Consider the following 17,174-nt stretch of genomic DNA (forward strand, 5'->3'; position numbering starts at 1 on the left):
TCCCTACACATGTACACAGTTGTATTTTGGCAAATCCTTACTTGTCTTTCCAGTAATACTGTCCCCAGTGTCCAGATATATCTTCAATGCCAGCCAGCAAATGATCCAAGAACTAAAGAGGAGAGAGGATTTCACTCTACGCCGGTTGCATACGTGATGAACCCAGCCAGCAAACAGCAAAAGCCACACACACAGCAGGGGATGCTTCCAGCTCGGGATATGGAGCTGGGAAACAAGAAGAGACACTGGGATAATTCTCCATTCACTCATCCATTGGTGCTGGAGTACAAGGAGTGGTTTGCTCTCAGGTGCGGGCAAGCAGAGAATAAATGCTGAGGGCCATGAATCTGCTCTCTGTGATACGTAAAGGGTGGCTGATGGCTCCCATGTCCTGCCTTCTGGGCCTTGACAAGCAGCAAAGGCTCATTTTGGGCTTTTTGAGGAAATTTGTCTCAGGAAATCAGTATCTTTAGGATACAAATACAGGTAACTCACAATGAAGTTTTGACTCAAATAATAAACACTGCCTTCCCCCAAACAATTCCTACTAAATGAAATCAGCATATCATATTTTATATAAATACATTATCATTGTTTAAAATTATATTAAAAATCCCAGACCACTTGGGCTTTCCACCTAAAAGTTAAATCTCTGTAATTTCCCAAACTGCTTTCCCTCCTAATGGCATCTCTAAACTGGGAGAGGGCTCTGCTCTGCCCCCTCCACACTCAGGTACTGATGACCCTGGAACTTCCTACAGCTCTAAATTTTTGTAAAACTATCTTTTTGGGGGGGTCAGAGACAGAAAAGTTTCAGAGCAACTGGCTCAGCCCTGCAGCCTGGTGTGGGTTTAGTGCCCTCACATGGCTGTTGGCAGCTGTGTGTTTCACAAACACGACATTGGAGGGAAGCACTGAAGCGTCCCATCCCTGGGAGTGTCCAGGCCAGCTTGGACAGGGCTTGGAGCAACTTGGGATAGGGGAAGGTGTCCTTGCCCATGGCAGGAGGTGGAATGAGATGAGATTTGAGGTCCCTTCCAACCCAAATTACTCTGATTTCATGAAATTACACTCACACACTTTGATCATCACCCCTGTGAGCCAGAATACCCCAACTATCCAGATGGCAAAATAAATTTGAGGAAGAAAGCTGGTTTTGGCTTCTACATCTTTGATTTCCAACTATCTGCATTGTTACCTTCTCAACTTAATTGGTGCATGGCCATTTTCAGCTCACACCTCCTAATAAACACATTTCTGAGATGATTTACCATTCACACCCTAACAAAAGAACAAAATCTTCTCTGTTCACAACGGGGAAAAGGCTCTTCAGCCTCCTGAGCTGTTGTGTTAACCTCAGACAAAGCCCTGCAGTCCAACCCCATTGTGAGGGTGCCAAACAGGTTTTACAAATGTCCTCAGCCCCAATGGCTTTATTGCTAAAGAAGACAACGACAAGAATATTCCTGAAGGAGCCATACCCACAGAAATGTGGCTGGGATTCAACAATTAGGTTCAGAAATATGTTAATTTTCCATTGGACACAGACACAAATGCAAAGGCTCACCTGAGTGGGAGAGTAGCTGATCTCATGGAGCTGAGCCTCTCCCTGAAGTCTTCTATGACTACAAATACCAATGGTTGGATGGTGAGAATGAAGGGAATGAAATCCCACCTTTGGGTTATGGATGTAGAATCATGGAATGGTTTGGGTTGGAAGCTCATCTCATTCCACCCCCTGCCATGGGCAGGGACACCTTCCACTATCCCAGGTTGCTCCAAACTCCATCCAACGTGGCCTTGAATAATTCCAGGGATGGAGCACTTCAGAGGTTCCCTCCAATACAGCACCAACCTTTATCCTCCCTTTCCTCATTTTTTTGCAAAAATATCTGAACCAATGGTGGTGATGGGACTGGAGAACACATGGAGGTTCCTAATCGTGAAAGAACCAAGCCTCATTTTCTTTCTTTCTCTCATTCCAGAGACCAGAGAAATTGGAGTTTATTAAAATGCCCTAGGGTATATCACTGTGTCCTGCAGCCATAGGGAGGAGGAGGAGAGAAGATCCAGCAGGCAGGAATCGTGCAGCAAGATTGATTTCTTTAATTATTTTACAAACTCTTTTATAGACATTTTCTTCATACTCTAATTGGACAAGGATCAGCCACCCCTTGGGGTGATTGGCTAAAATCCTAAAACATCCATTGTCAAAATATTTTTCTACTGTACCATAAACAAGACTTTTCAAGGTTGCAGGTGTTTGATTGTTTACATAACTCTGCTACCTCTTCTGTGAGAGAGAAAAGTCTCTCACAGACTTAGAAAATAGCAAGAAAATCCTTGCTAGCAGCATTTTTGTATCCACAGGAGTTAGGCCAGAGCTTAAAGTTTTGGGCAAGAAATCATCTTCTCTCATGTTTGTGCACTACCTGATGCTACCTCAGCCTGATTGAGTTGGTGGCTGCTCTTCCAATGCTAAAATAACCCATGGTTAGGAAGCTGAATAGGGACTTCCAACATGGAAAGGGGCTGACTTGCAGAGGATTTGGGTAAAACTGCAGATCTGCAGGGTCCCTGGAGACACACACATTCCAGAAGGTATCAGAAAGCTCTGGCCATGTATTGATGGACGCTCCACTTACCCGAATGTGGATCTGCTCTCCCACGGTGGGAGCACTCTCCCTTTTCCTCTTGACAGCCAACAGGTCAACAAGGGGACGGATGGTCATTCCCTGCAAAGTAACCACGACACTAAAATCAGCCTTTCCTCACATCTGGTTTTCCTACACTGGAACAAAAGCCACGGGCATGGGGCTGAGCCACAGCAACCTTGTTCTGGGGTTCAAGCAGCCTCTCTCACCTGCCCTGCTTTCCTGGCAGGATAAAACCTCCGAAGCTTCAACAGGACTAAAAACTGTTCTCCCAGGTGTACCCCAAACACTTTGTTTGTGCCTCATAGGAACTTGCCAACGGGAGCTCCCGAAGAGGCTTCAGGATGGGGGGAGGCACCGAGGGGAAACCTCCGCTCGCCTCCTCCGGCCTCTCCAAGACCACAAAAAGCCAACCAATAATTCCAAGGTCAAGCCTGTGGTTTGCTGTTGCTTGTGGCCTCCCAGACGGAAAGGGGCTTGAAACAATCCAAGTTCAAATGCCTGAAGTGAGGATAATCCTTGAGATTTCTCAGCATGAAGCCTCCGCCAGCAATTGTCTGCTCACTCCTTGAGCACTGTGTGTCACACACCATTACTCCAGCGATCTTTGATGGCCAGCCAGTGGCTAAGTTTCCTAATCAAAGCATCCACCTGGTGGGAAGGGTCAAGGGAAAAGTTTTAATATCCTTTAAGCCTCGTGAGAGAACTAAAATGCTGCTGTGGTGTGTTTCTTAGTCTGGCTTCCATATGAAATGACTTTTCCAGGACATGTTTACAGCAAAAATGATGGAGTAGTTGATGTTTATGAGTTCTGAATGTCACAAATGCTGGCACGGAGGACAGTTGAACACATTTTTAATTGGAGAAACAATTAATGTGTCATTTTAATAGCTAATAGCAATAAAAAATGCGTCGCTATTCAGAGTCAATAACACAGAACTCACAAATTCTGAAATAACAGATATTACAAAAATTAAGTAGACACTGTGCAATTTGGCCTCTTGCCTTCCTGGATAATCAGGCACAGTTGTTTCCATTTTAAAGCAGCGTTTGGGACTGTTATGGGAATCCCATGTGTCATTCAGGCCACACATCATTTCACAGCACCCCTGCAGGTCCCCCGTGATGCTCCTCCACCCACCAGGGATAACTCATCCCAGGGAGTGTCTAACAGCTCCATCACAGCTCACACGTTTTCCACCTCCAGCAATCCAATGGGACAGTGCAGGCATCAAACAACCTCCCCCCTTCACAATTATTATATTTGCTCAGAATTTCATGGCAGAGGTCAGGGGCCAGTAAGTTGGGAGAGCGAACTTCCAACAGTATTTGATCATAAAACCACACCAAGAGGCAGAACAATGAGTGGGTTTGTGACATTCCAGACAAGCCCAGAGAGCTCCCCAGAGGACTTCCTGGTCTACATGGCACATATCCAGCCTGCCTGGAAGCACTGAGGACTTGAGAATTGCTCAGTGAACCTCCTCAAAATGATTACCCAGGCTTGTTGTGGGAAGAGCCTTATGCAACTGGGTTAGGAAGGCCAAAGGAGAGGAGTTTCCTGGCTTGTGGAATGCACTGATAGAGCCATGGGCAGCCAAGCCCAACTGCTCACGGGTTGGCCATTCCTCTGTAGCACAAGAGTTTCCAGCCAGCAGGAGCAGGATTTCCAAGGGAATCATAGGATGAAGTGGGTTTGAGCTCTGACGAGATGCTTTGCTGGCCAAAACCACCCTAAAAGGTCCCAAAGGATCTCTGCCTTGGTTTCAGTCCTATTTTAACACAGACACTCCCCATCCAGTCATTATAGAGATCACTGTGAATGTAAAGAAAACATTTTGCACAAAACAACAACAGAAATGTTCACTATGCAAAGAAGTTGTTTCACAGCAAATATTTTTCTTGCCCTTTCCACACACAGTGACCATGAAAGAGGCTGGGATGGTAAAAATATTCCCTCCCCAATAATGCATCCATCCATGTGTCTGGCAGCAGCACCACAAACTGGATTTGCAAACCCAGGTTTTTGAAGGTTCACCTTAATCCCTGCTTCTGTTACATTTACCCACCTTTTCTGTGCTGAGCTCCAGCAATATCTTTCTGCCTCAGGTTTTAAGCAAGCTTCCTGGTTTTTTCCTCCTGCTGTTCTCGTGGTGGCCCCGGCACTGCAGGTCCCCGGAGCCCCAGCACAGCCCCTCTTTGCAGACACGACGTTCCCGTGAATGGCTGAAGGTCAGGGGCTCTCCCCGGCGACACGGGGATCCTGTTTAACTCTCACCCTTTTGCACGGGGATGACATCACCAGCTGAGCTTTGAGGGTACACAAAAGCCCTTTTCCCGGCCCAGGGAAGGGTTTCCCGGAGCCTGGAGCTGCCGCCTTAGAACAACCTTTGTGTGAGGCTCAAGAGCTGCTCTGCATGAGCGGACGTGCCTGTGGACCGGGGCTTTTCAATTTCTCACCCACATTTGCATCTTAAAACTTGTCAAGCTCCACCTAAGCACATCCCCCCCCCACCCTGGCCCCTGCTCTCTCCTTTCAGGCTGAGGCTGTGCCCAGTCCCACTGCCCTGCGGCTCCCAGCTCCGATCCCATCGGCACAACACACTCTGATTCCTCCTCCACCACTTTTCCAGCTCACGATGAGCATTTAGGTGGATGTGGGGAAACAAAATCAACCCCAACCCTCCACATTGTCCAAGTGCTCGACACCAGCCTGAGGGGTTCAGTCAGGAAAAGCAGAAGGAATTTTCTCTGGGGGTGATGCTCAGCCTCAGTGCCACTTGGCAGCTGCCACCACTTGCCACCATCTCCCAAAGGCCCAGAAACATCTCAGCTCCCTCCATCCGAGGGCAGGAGGGGGGTGGCTCCTGGTCAGCAGCTCCACACGGACCTCATGTCCTTCACCAGGAGCTCCCAGGGAGTTTTTCTACGTGAGATCTTTCCCAAACCTCCACATTCCACTCACTTCAGTCCTGTGGAGACCCACTCTTCACTTTTTGGGATAAACACCAGGTGGACATCAGCCTTGCTTACTTCAGCACCAGACAAACCCAATTTACCCACCACATTCTCCTTCAAATGTGGCTGTGTTTGCCAGATGAACTAAAAGCTGTATTTTAGAGAAGCCCTTCGAGACTCGCAGCTGGTCAGAGAAGAGCAAGGAGACATCCAAGACCCTCATCCCACAGGAAGCTGCAGGAATGGTTTTACCACTAGATGTCACAGCAATGCCGAGAGCTGCCGCTCCTCCCGAGCCCTGGAGCACCAGAATTCCTTAAAACTCAGTGCTGGAGCACCAGAACTTACAGCCCCAGCGTGAAGGAGAGGAACCTTCTCCATCAGACTCCTGGAGGGGACCTAATCCCGAATCTGTGCCCAGTACTGGTTTTACCTGTATGAACACGGTGAAGAGGATGACAACAGTTGTTGCTGCAATGAAGAGCTTTTTCCTGTGGAAGTCAGGCAGCAGGAAAACCAAAGAGAAGCAAATGGCCCCTCGGAGCCCCCCGTAGGCAATGATGAACTGGTCTTTACTGGTGATGGTGTTCACGTGAAATCTGTTCACAAAGAAAGTCAGCACCAGAACCCCTGAAAAAGCAGGAAAGAAGATTGAGGCACATCAATCAAATAGAACAGTTAGAGAAAACTCATAATCTTGCATTTCCCAGTGAAACATCATGGAATTGGTAAACATCAACCACGAGGAACTGGCCATGGCACAAGGGGGTACATTCCCAATATGCCACTGGAGAATTTTTTTTTCCAGTCTGATCCAACAGGTTGAAATTTGCTTTGTCCAGACAAAACTTAATCCTCAGCATATTTCTGATTTGGGGGATTACGAATATTGACTGGCCACAGTCCCGAAATATTGATTAATTGATTCATTCTAATTGGTGATAACAAACGACTGAATTGCTCAGATTACAAATGCTTTTGAGGCAAATCATCAGCAACAACTTAGCCACAAATTACCCTCCTATTTCCCAAAGTTTCCAAGCAGTAGCTTGGATAAGTAGCCATATTCCACCTGTGTTAATGTTATTTCTTTCCCTCAGATTTATACTGTACACATTGAAGGCCACGTGAGGTGACACACCAATTGCTGTGATTTACAGCCATTTGCAAATGCACAAACAGACGCAGAAAGGTGCAAAAAGTCAGGCCTTAAATCAGTGGGCCGTGATTTTAATACCAATGGATGTGATAAACATCTTATTTCCCAAAGATTAATGGCCATTGTGAGAATTGATGGCAGTGCCTGCCACTGACTTTTTGTAGGAATTATTTGGAGCCACAGCATTGTTGCTTTTCTAGAGGGTGTTTGTAAAAGAAATAAAAACAGTGCATTTAATATGTACATATCAAATATCTTCCCACACACCTCCAGCTAAAAATATCTGAATTTTGACTGTACATTGGAGGGTTTGAAGAAAACAAAAAGCTGGGGATGTTTGGGAATAAGGAACTCAATAAACTGAACCTTGTGACACCTTCCCCATCTCTGGAGCTCTGCAGAACTGGTGCCCAGACCAGCAGATGGGAAGCACTTGGGTGTCAAGGCTCTTTGTAACTTAAAAAATAAATAAACAAAGCCTGCCTCGAATCACATCCACCCCTACTCTACAGCTCAGGCAGTGCCAATGATTTAAAGGAACAAAATTTACTTGAGCTGATATCCCGGCCTTTGTCTTAATTTAATCCTTCCTCATAAATTATTATTAGCATTCCCTAAACTAATTCAAGGCCAGTTTGCTCCGAGAGACGACATGCAATTAATCACTCTGAGCAGAATGTATTTTCTCCTGGAGATACCTTGGGAAAGAGCAGGAGGAAATCTCCCCAGGGCTTGGATGTCAGCAGAGCCCCAGTGCTTCCATGCAAGGGCTCTGTTTTCCTTTTAGATGATCTTCCTCATACGAAAAGAATTCCCCAGATTTCAGCAGAATCATTTCTCAAATATTTAAAGCACTGGGAGTGTTCTATGAAGGACTGGGGTACAGTTTACACACCACTGCCCACCCAAAAATCCCCAATTCCTGCAAGGAAATGCAGGGGTACCTCCCATTTCTGGATCAGTGCCTCAAGCACCTCTAGAATCCTAGAATCCCAGAATTGTTACGATTGGAAAAGCCCTCCAAGATAATCAAGTCCAACCATTCCTCCAGCACTGCCAAGGCCACCACTAACCCATGTCCCCAAGTGCCACACCCACACGTTTTTTGAACATTTCCAGTGCTGGCATCTCCACCACCGCCCTGGGCAGCCCGTTCCAATGCTTGGCAACCCTTTCCCTGAAGAAATATTCCCTACTATCCAATTATTAATTAATTATCAATTAATCCCGTGCTGCCGGATGGCTCTGAGCAGGCCAAAGTCTAATTTCAACCACCATCTCCAAGGCAGGAGCTTCCCAGCCCGGCTTGGTGCAGCCCCTTCCCAGTTCTCCCCATCCCAGCTCCCTGACAGCTTCCCAGGAAGGTGCTGCAGGACAGGAACACCCTGTTCAGGACCACTCAGGCAACTTCCAGCCCTGGTTTGTGTGCTCTTATTTAATTCCAGGGGGATTTTGAGTGGAAAAGGGTTTTCTCTGCTAGCTGCAGCCCGAGCCCTTCCCTAATAATGTGCTGCATAATTTGAGCTGCTCTCAGAAGGGCTGTGCTTAGGGAGGATTTTTGGGGTGCTTTTGTAGCATTGTTATGTTCTTATATCTTGCAATGAAGAATTTTTGAGCTAAGAAAAGCCAAATTCACTCAGAACTCCTTTTATCTGGGCAAATAATTTAAGAGAAACCACTTAATGGTAATAAAACACTTGAATGTACAAAAAAACTGACTAATGAGCACATTTCCAAGTATGGTGCACAGTTATTAAAACAAACTTTGGCATGTCCTAACAGCTAATAAACCCCGTTCTGCTCTGCCTTGCTAATCATGGCCCAACCTATTTAAACAATTTCTTGATGTGTCTGTCAAATTCGAGTTCACTGCTTGACTCACTGGTTTGTAAACATAAATCCTGTTCTACGTCTTTTAGCTCTCAAATTCTTGCCAAAAATTTGTGCTGTTATACTCACAAATATTGTTAATATATAAAAATACCCATAACTGAGGCACTCTGCACTCATTAGGTGCCAAACACTGAGGGAGGAATGGAGGTCCAGCTTCTCCCAACACGGAATCAGCACAAGAGGCAACTGAGGAGAACGGAAAAACAGCACATCTATTTTTTCTGGTCATTTACAATGCATGAAAATGGGATCCCAGGGAATTCTGGGACCAGGACTTGGGTTTTCATCGTAATTGTGGCTAAAGAAACTGCAGAGATCAGTTATCAAGAGAGTGTTTTCATGCCTTGCTCCTCATTATCACCAACTTTTGGTCACTTTTTTGCTGTGAGGTTGGTCAAACACCCTGACAGGTTTTCCAGGGATGCTGTAGAGTCCCCATCCATGGAGGTAATCAAAAGCCATCCGGACACAGTCCTGCCTGCCTGACCCTGCTCAGGCAGAGGGTTGGACCAGATGATCTCCACAGACTCCTGCCAACTTCAACAATTCCCCAATTCTGTCACTTTCAGCCCCGACCTGAAATTCTTGAGTAGGAGCAGAAGTATCCTCACAGTTGAGGTCCCAAACCTCATCTACTCAGGACAGCTATTGGAATGTTCCTCCAGTTTCCCAGTGAAGGATGCTGCAGTACACGAGCTTGTTATGAATTAAATCCCTTAAACTGCCACAATTCAGAATATGGGTCAGAGGCTCCGTGCTTTTTCACGGATCTCTGATCCCAAGGTATGTGCCTACAAATTCCCTCCTGTTGGGAGAATATCAAGGGACTAAGAGACACTGAAATGGAAGAGGAGGTCGTGGCAATGGAAGAGATCATGGCAATGGAAAAGAGGTCAAAAAGACAGAGGCATTGATAAAATAGATCTCATGAGAGCTTCTAGCTACCACCAGTGAGTCCCCAGAGCAGGGAACTGCAGCAAGATGCAAGACCTGGAATTGAGTAAGAGGAGGAGTAGGGAAGCACTAGCTGAGATGTCTCAGATCAGTCCTAGCATTCCCCTCTGGAATAATCACACATGCAGAGCAAGCAGGAAAGGATGATGGAGGGGCAGAGCATCCTCTCATCGAATGGAATCCCATTCCTCACTCCCATAAACAATAATATACATGAAAAATCAGTATCTACAATTTCCCCTACCAAGTGCTCTCCAAATGAGACAGAAAATGACCGTGAAGCAAATGTAGGGCCAGTTCCACTCGTGGTTTTCTCCGATGGTGGAAACTCCAAGGAAGATGAAGATGAGGGTGTCGCTCACGCTGCTCCACATCTTCATGAAGTACTTAACTGTGGTGTGGGATTTGAGGGAGATGTTGGCCTCCACGTAACGCTTCATGCCCATGGCACAGGAAATGATGCTGAGGAAGTGAAAAACAAACAGTGGAAAAGAAACAATATGTTTTTCTGCTTTAAAACAGAAAATCAACATATCAGTTTTGAAAAAAGCGGGTTTCATCAAGTCTTGGATGTTTGCAGACATTTCACTGAGGGGTGATTCGTTTCCTCCATCAGGCCAAGAGTATCAGGACCACCAGGGCAATAAAATACTTTATAGGTTGCCCAAACTGTCCAAATCTGGTTTTTAACAGATAAACAATTCATCACCCGTTGCATTCTATCAGAGCACAAAGCAACACCTCCAACTAACACCCAACTCCTCCCATCCCAACACAGAGTTTCCAGTTCTTTACTTCACCAAACTCCGACCTTGCAATTGCCTGGCAATGTTTCATGGATAATTGGTTTTTCAAGTTGCAGGGAACATGGAGTTAGCCTAATTCATCACCTTTTCAAATCAATACATTTTCAGGCCAGCAATCCTAGAAGGTCAAAACAATTGAGTGCTCGAAGTGCTGAAGCTCCATTTTTTATATTTTAATCTGGACCAAAACATTTTGTTCTAAATATTGCAGCAGCAATAGACAAAGGGCTTTAGATTTCCAAGATCTGACTTCCATTGCTGCTTGGTAAGGCCATCCATATTTTTATTGCATTGAAAATGGCTTCCACGGGGAACATCACGATGTTGGATCACAGAAAAGCCAAGAGAGAAGCAGATCCTTGGCTTGTCCCTGGCTCTGGTTGAGATCTGGTCACACCTGCTGTGACCAGGACAGGTAAGTGGCCCAAACAAAGGTGTCGAGAGAGGTGGTGGCTCACCCAGAACTATCAACCAAGAGCTGCTCAGAGAACTGCCAGGCAATTACTGCTTTACACTGAAAATACCCCATTTAACCCCAGAATTTCACAAACTCTTCATATTATTTTGAAGACACAAACATTTGGGTCTGTCCGAATTTAAAACTGGGCTTTAGGGAGAGGATTTGTGGCAAAAGCAGAGGATAGGAAAGGTCAGAATTGGGAAAGCTGCCATGCTTTTGCTGAGGAATGGGATCCTCTGTTATCCAGCAGCAGGAGACCAAGATTCAAATCCTTTTTTCACCAAATGTTTGAGTTCACTTATTTCATCTCCTAAGAAAATCTACCAATACATAAAAATATTTTAAAAGTGGTCTGGTTTGATTTATCCTTTTTAGGTCTGACCTGCTTTGCCAGAAAGAGCAACAGGGATTGAACCACAAGCCAAAAAAAAAAAAAAATTTCTTTGATTTCTGTGTCTGCCTCAATAAATAGTGAGGAATACAGCTCCAGTTAAAAACTAAGAAATCAAGTATTTATGGGCAAGTAACTTCCAGAGCTGTGGTTTGGGAATGCTTATTGCAGAATGGACATGGGATCACAGCAGGGTCACGGAAAGGGAATAAACGTGTCTTGTCCTGGCTAAAGACGGACATTGCCACCAAGGCAAGGAGCAGGGAAAAAAAAAAAAAAAAAAAAGAGAAAAAGAAAGGAAAAAATCAAACTAAAATCCATTTGCAGAACAGTTTCACAGACTGAGCTGTATGCAGATTTTTAATATTTTTCTGGACTATGCAGAATTGATTTTTTTGGCAATCAAATTATTTTTCAAAGAAAAAAAACTGCCAAAAGCTGCTCCTTATAATACAGTATTCCCTGGCCACAGCAGAATGAATTGTTTGAACTCCAGATCTATAAGAGAAGCATTTATAATTTGGCAATTAGGAGGGCACAGTGCAGGAATCAGCTGCCTTTGCCATTGTTTTGCTTTAGAAAAAAATGCATTATTCAAAAGAACAGCAAATGGGTTCCATAATGGGTACAGCAGATTGTGATTGATAGAAGGAGACACCATTAGGATTGAATGTTTTCTGCTCCACGATGATTATGCAGCATATTTATTTCACTGTTCTGCCTTGCACTCCTATAAATAGGCTTTTCCTACCTATTCCCAGAGCTGGAATTGTTTTCAGTAACACTCAAATATTGCTCCTATTAACCAGCCGAGGAAACAAAACCTGCAAGATGCAGGAATGGTTTATATCCAAAGCAACATCATTAGTTTTAAAATAGATCTCCCAGATACTCCTGTGCCGAGCTGGGAGCCCACTTCATTTTTTTATTTTCTTTTTATTTTTCTTCTCATCAACTGCACAGTTGTTTACACTGCAGCCACGGATGCAGGGTAGGTGCACTCTGGAGTCCTTGGGGAAAGTTAAGTGGTTGTGATCCTCAGCACCAGCTGACTCAGTTTGGGTAGGAGAACCACACTCAACAAACACCAGCCCACAGAATCCAGAAGGGCTGGATTGCTCTGGTTTTCCTCTCTCTCTGCTTTCCAAGGTGGGATTTTGGTGAACATTGGGGTCATTCTGGCTGTTTTTGTCTCAGCATCTGCTCTGCCAGTGAGATTCCCAACAAGGTAAGCACAGAGCTTAATCAGTCTCTTAAAACTGATGGATCTGGCCCAAAACTATTCATTTTATTGAAAGACCTACCCAGTTAAAAGAAAAATAAATGAACTGAATGATCTCTGGCAGCTTTGGCTGAAATTCACCAGCAGATTTCCAGTGGTACCAGAGACAGAGACATTGTGTGGCACCTGAGCCCATGAGCTGTGTCCGAGCTTCTGGAGCCAAGTCAGAATCTCCTAAGCAGAGGTTTCCATTCGAATCCTCTGCTCCCAAAAAGCAGGAATCTTTCAGGCTTCAGTTCCCATCCCATCACTCTCTGCTCTGTCACACCAAGGGCTGCCAGGCAGGACACGCAGATGGGGAAGGGGATGTGAGAACAGACCTGCTGCAAACCAAGATCAAACCATTCCAAGGAGCTGACTAAATCCTCCTTGTAACTCTTCTCATGTTGGTTTTGACTAGGCCACACGGAAAATAACAAAATAAGCCAAGAAACTTCTTCTGGCTCTGCCAAACCTACCAGACATCCCACTGTTGGAACATTCAGCCTTTCCAAACAAAAACCATGGAGCTCAAACAAACATTCCTCAAAAACCCACATAAATCCATCAGCAGCCATCAGTGTGCAATTTAGGAAACAGAGTTACACTTGGAGAGAGCCCTGCTTCTCGTCATACACAGATTTCCAAACTTAAAAACATTCTGGGTGTTTTTCAGTGAATATAGGCAGGAAGTTCTCCTGGAGAGAGGAGCCGCTGGGCCACACTTACGCCACGATCCCAGAGAGGTGGAACATCTCTGCAGTGAGGTAGGACAGGTAGCTGTACAGGAACACGAAGAGGGGCTCGATGACGCGGATGTCCTTGGTGAAGCGCGTGGTGAAGGCGGCGGTGAACCCAAAACTCAGCCCCACTAAAACTCCTCCCAGCCCAACCACAAAGAATTTTCCAACTCCGGCAAAAACATCCACACTTTTGATGGTCGGCATCTCACAGAAAGAGCGGAAGAGCTTGTAGAGCACCTTGGGGTGGAAAGGAAAGAGGGAAACAGCTATTAACAGGATGTCCACCAGATGTGGTCATGACACTAAATCCACTGCTGGGATTTCTGCCAGTGCAGCGTCACCTCCTGCCCTGGAGGTCTGGCTCCCACCAGGGCACTGCGGTGGTCCCCATGGACACTTCTGTCCCCAGACATGGAGTCAAAGAGAAACCTGAAAACTTCTAAGTTCACATGAGTGCTGCCCAGGACCTCAGGCCAGAGAATTGAACAAGGAATCCTCTGCCAAAAGGGGTTGTTGATGCCTTTTCCCTCAACAAATCACAGAATCACTGAGGTTGGAAAAGCCCTCCAAAATCATCAAGTCCAACCATTAATCCAGCACTGCCATGTTCACCACTAAACCATGTCCCCAGGTGCCACATCCACATGGTTTTTAATCACTTCTAGGTGTGGTGACTCCAGTGCTTGACCGCCCTTTCCATGAAGAAATTTTCCCCCCGTCTGCAATCTAAACCTCCCCTGGTGAAACTTGAGGCCATTTCCTCTCATCGTGTTACTCGCTCCCTGGGAGAAAAGACCAACCTCCCCCAGCTACAACCTCATATCAAGGAGATGTAGAGGGAAATCAAGTCTTTCCTGAGCCTCCTTACCTGCAGGCTGAGATCTCCCATCCCACCATTCTCTGAACCTCCTCAGCAGCATCCTCTGCAGGTTAAATACCCCAATTCAGGCTGGTCCTTACCACGGTCACAGCGTCGTTGAGGAGCGATTCCCCAAAAACCAGGATGTGCAGCTTCTCGTTGACGTGAATCTCCTCAAAGACGGCCAGCACGGCCACGGGGTCCACGGCGGCGATGAGGCTGCCGAACAGGAGGTTGTGCAGCAGGGACACGTCCTGCAGCTGGAAGGCTTTCACCTGGCAGATCCCATACAGGGAAAAGCCAATCCCAAACACGTTCCAGATGGTGCCCACCACCGCGTAGAGCAGGATGGTGCCGATGTTCTCGAAAAAGGGGCGGCTGGGCATGAAGTAGCCGGCGTCCAGCACGATGGGGGGCAGGAGGTAGAGGAAAAAGATGTCGCTGTCCATCACTGGTGGTGATCTATCATTTAATCCATAGATGATTCCCCCCATGATGAGTCCCACAAATATCAACAAACAGCTTTCAGGAACGACAGAAGGCAGCTTGTTGTAGAGATGGAACCCTGGAGGGCATGGACAGATAAAACTGGTGTTATCTCGCCAGCCCAAACCCTCAGAAGGTGCCCACGCTCCCACTGACAGCAGGTTACACCTCAGAGTAGCACAAATAAATTCACACAGTGAGGGTGAAGTCGCTCAGGAATAGGATAGAAAATCTAAAAATTACGGAAAATACCAAAATTTCTCAAATTAATGTCAGTTCAGACCTGATTTCATCATTGCATAAGGTTAGAGAGACATATTGAGGTAATAAACAAAAAGTAATAATCTGCATAAATAAAACAGTGTTTGGGATTATTAATTATGTAAACTTGTCAGCAGCCCATCTTCAGCACTAACAGAAATAGCAACTGCTAATTTTAAACACAATACAGATTCTATACACTAAAAAAAAAAAAAAAAAAAAAAAAAAAAAAAAAAAACCTCAAAAAGCCTTCCCAATAATTACACATAGGTCCACTTTTAATATTATTTAATCATTAGCATTTAAAGCTAAAAAGCTAAAAAATGCCCAATCAAGCCAGTCTTGTGCAATGCCCAACATTAGAACAACCACCACAAGTACAAAGTGAGTTATTAAAAGAACAAGTCATTGAAACAAAGCTAATTTGAATAGAAATAATTTTTTAAAAGTCTCTGATCATTATTATGTCTTCATGCATATGACTAGAATTGGAGTCTCATTATGTAACACAAATGAGACAAAAAGACCATTTCTATCTGAAAAATTCTCATCTAACTCAATCTTAGAGACTTCTCTATTCTGAGAAAAAGAAATTTTAAAAAAATGCTGTAAGATAACTTTTATAGCAGTAATTTAACAGAATTGAAGACAATTCCTGGAGAAAAATATTTTCACTTTCCTGTGCCCAGTTTTGCAGGGAAACAAAGAAAAGATCAGGTATTTTGCATCGCTTAAACTTTTCTTAGATGTCATTGCACAGACAATTTGTGCAAAGAGATTTTATTTGAGGCTGTGTAACTGAACATGGATGGAATTATTCCTTGGCCAGACACTGGGCACTTTTAGAAGAATAAGGAATCCTCATTTTAAGATAAAGATGTCAGTGGACAACATGCACAGAGCGTGGCTGGCAAGAAAATCAAGCTGAACACACACCTTGGTGTGTCCTGCAGTTAAATCAAATTCCTCCTCCTGGAAACCTGGTATTTTTCCTCCTAACAGCAACAGCATTCCCAGGTGTGAATTTCTAGATGGAAAAACACCATTTCCAGCCTAAAATGCTACTTGTTTTCCACCTGTGCAGCGTGTCTGGCACACAGTGTGTGAATCCTGAGGGTTTGGCGTGTAACCTCAGGCTCCAAGACTGGAGAGGAGGTGAAGCAAAGGCCACCCCTGCCCACACCACCCCACAGAGATTCCCATCCCACCTCATCCTCTCAGGAGGCCTTACCTATCTTAGCCAAGGATGCCAGCATGATCCAGAGCGTGATTTCAAAGGGCACCTGGACGTGCTGGTAATCCAGAGAGAAGAACGCGTGCTCCGAGGAGTCGTTGCCCTGGGCTTCCTCGGCAGCCCAGCTGATGTTCTCCAGGATCATGTCTGGCTCCTGCAGGGCTCCCACCCTGGGGGCTTGGAGGATGCAGGAGAGCCAGGAGCCAGCCAGGACAGATGCAGCTCTGTGTCCTTGGCTCTCCATGTCCCTGGAAGCCGCTGGCTGCTCCCGCTGCGGTGGGTGAGCGGTTGGAAGGTTGGAAGCGCTGCTTCTCATACCGGCACTGGTGGGGGCGGCTGCAAAGGGAGGAGCAAATGCTCCACCTCAGGCTGGTTTCCCTCCCCGGTCCATCAGTTTCCAGTTTGGAGATCCCACTGGAGACTGGTGGGTTTTGGTGCCACCTGCCCAAATAGGGGCTCCTCCTGTGGATGCTTCCTTGAGGAAACGCATCATGTGCCCTCAGACTAATGGCACAACTCACATTTAATCCCAACTCTTGATGTATTTTGGGTCCCAGTCCCTCATAAAGCCTTCTTGGAGGGGAAAAAAATAACCTTCACTGCTGTTAGAACAGACAGACTTGACAGAACAGGTCCCATAAAAACCCCATCCCAAAACAGCTCCATCCCACAGAGGACTTCCCTGGATTTCTGCAGTGCCCACATGGAGAACACAACACAAACATTACTGGAAATCAGTTTTCATTTGGTAAAACAAGCAGATCACACGGTTTGTTGGGCTAAATACAGACCTGCAGGAATGGAGGGCACCCATGTGGGACAAATAAGGCTCTACAATTGCTTAAAGCTTCCTATAAAAAAGACTTACAGGAAAAGTTCTCTTCATCTCTCTTGAAAACAGCATCAAAACCCGAGTTGCTCAGAATAGTTGGAAAAATTGAAAAATAAAGGTAGCTGCAACAGTGTTTAACCGATTTTAATAACACAGAAAAAAAAATGTATTGGGTCAAATTCCTCCATTGTGAAGCTTCATTTAGGTTGATGATGTTTCAAGA

The 17,174-nt window shown here is 45.5% G+C and overlaps 1 protein-coding gene across 2 annotated transcripts in view; it reads right to left on the reverse strand.

Annotated features, from left to right (window-relative positions):
* The window catches only part of LOC103623166 (sodium/hydrogen exchanger 2), a 27,494-nt gene extending 10,804 nt beyond the window's left edge, over positions 1 to 16,690 (reverse strand). For both annotated transcript variants that reach the window (XM_017742634.1, XM_017742627.1), the window contains exons 1-7: positions 16,117 to 16,690; positions 14,240 to 14,703; positions 13,266 to 13,516; positions 9,863 to 10,080; positions 6,046 to 6,242; positions 2,646 to 2,735; positions 42 to 112 (exon numbers count right to left, since the gene is read on the reverse strand). In XM_017742634.1, coding sequence (XP_017598123.1) covers positions 42 to 112; positions 2,646 to 2,735; positions 6,046 to 6,242; positions 9,863 to 10,080; positions 13,266 to 13,516; positions 14,240 to 14,703; positions 16,117 to 16,435 — 1,610 coding nt within the window. In that variant the 5' untranslated portion in view covers positions 16,436 to 16,690. The remainder of the gene's footprint in view (positions 1 to 41; positions 113 to 2,645; positions 2,736 to 6,045; positions 6,243 to 9,862; positions 10,081 to 13,265; positions 13,517 to 14,239; positions 14,704 to 16,116) is intronic.
* Between the last annotated feature and the right edge of the window lie 484 nt (positions 16,691 to 17,174).

Source organism: Corvus brachyrhynchos, unplaced genomic scaffold (assembly GCF_000691975.1).
Source record: "Corvus brachyrhynchos isolate BGI_N302 unplaced genomic scaffold, ASM69197v1 scaffold220, whole genome shotgun sequence".
Lineage (NCBI taxonomy): Eukaryota > Metazoa > Chordata > Aves > Passeriformes > Corvidae > Corvus > Corvus brachyrhynchos.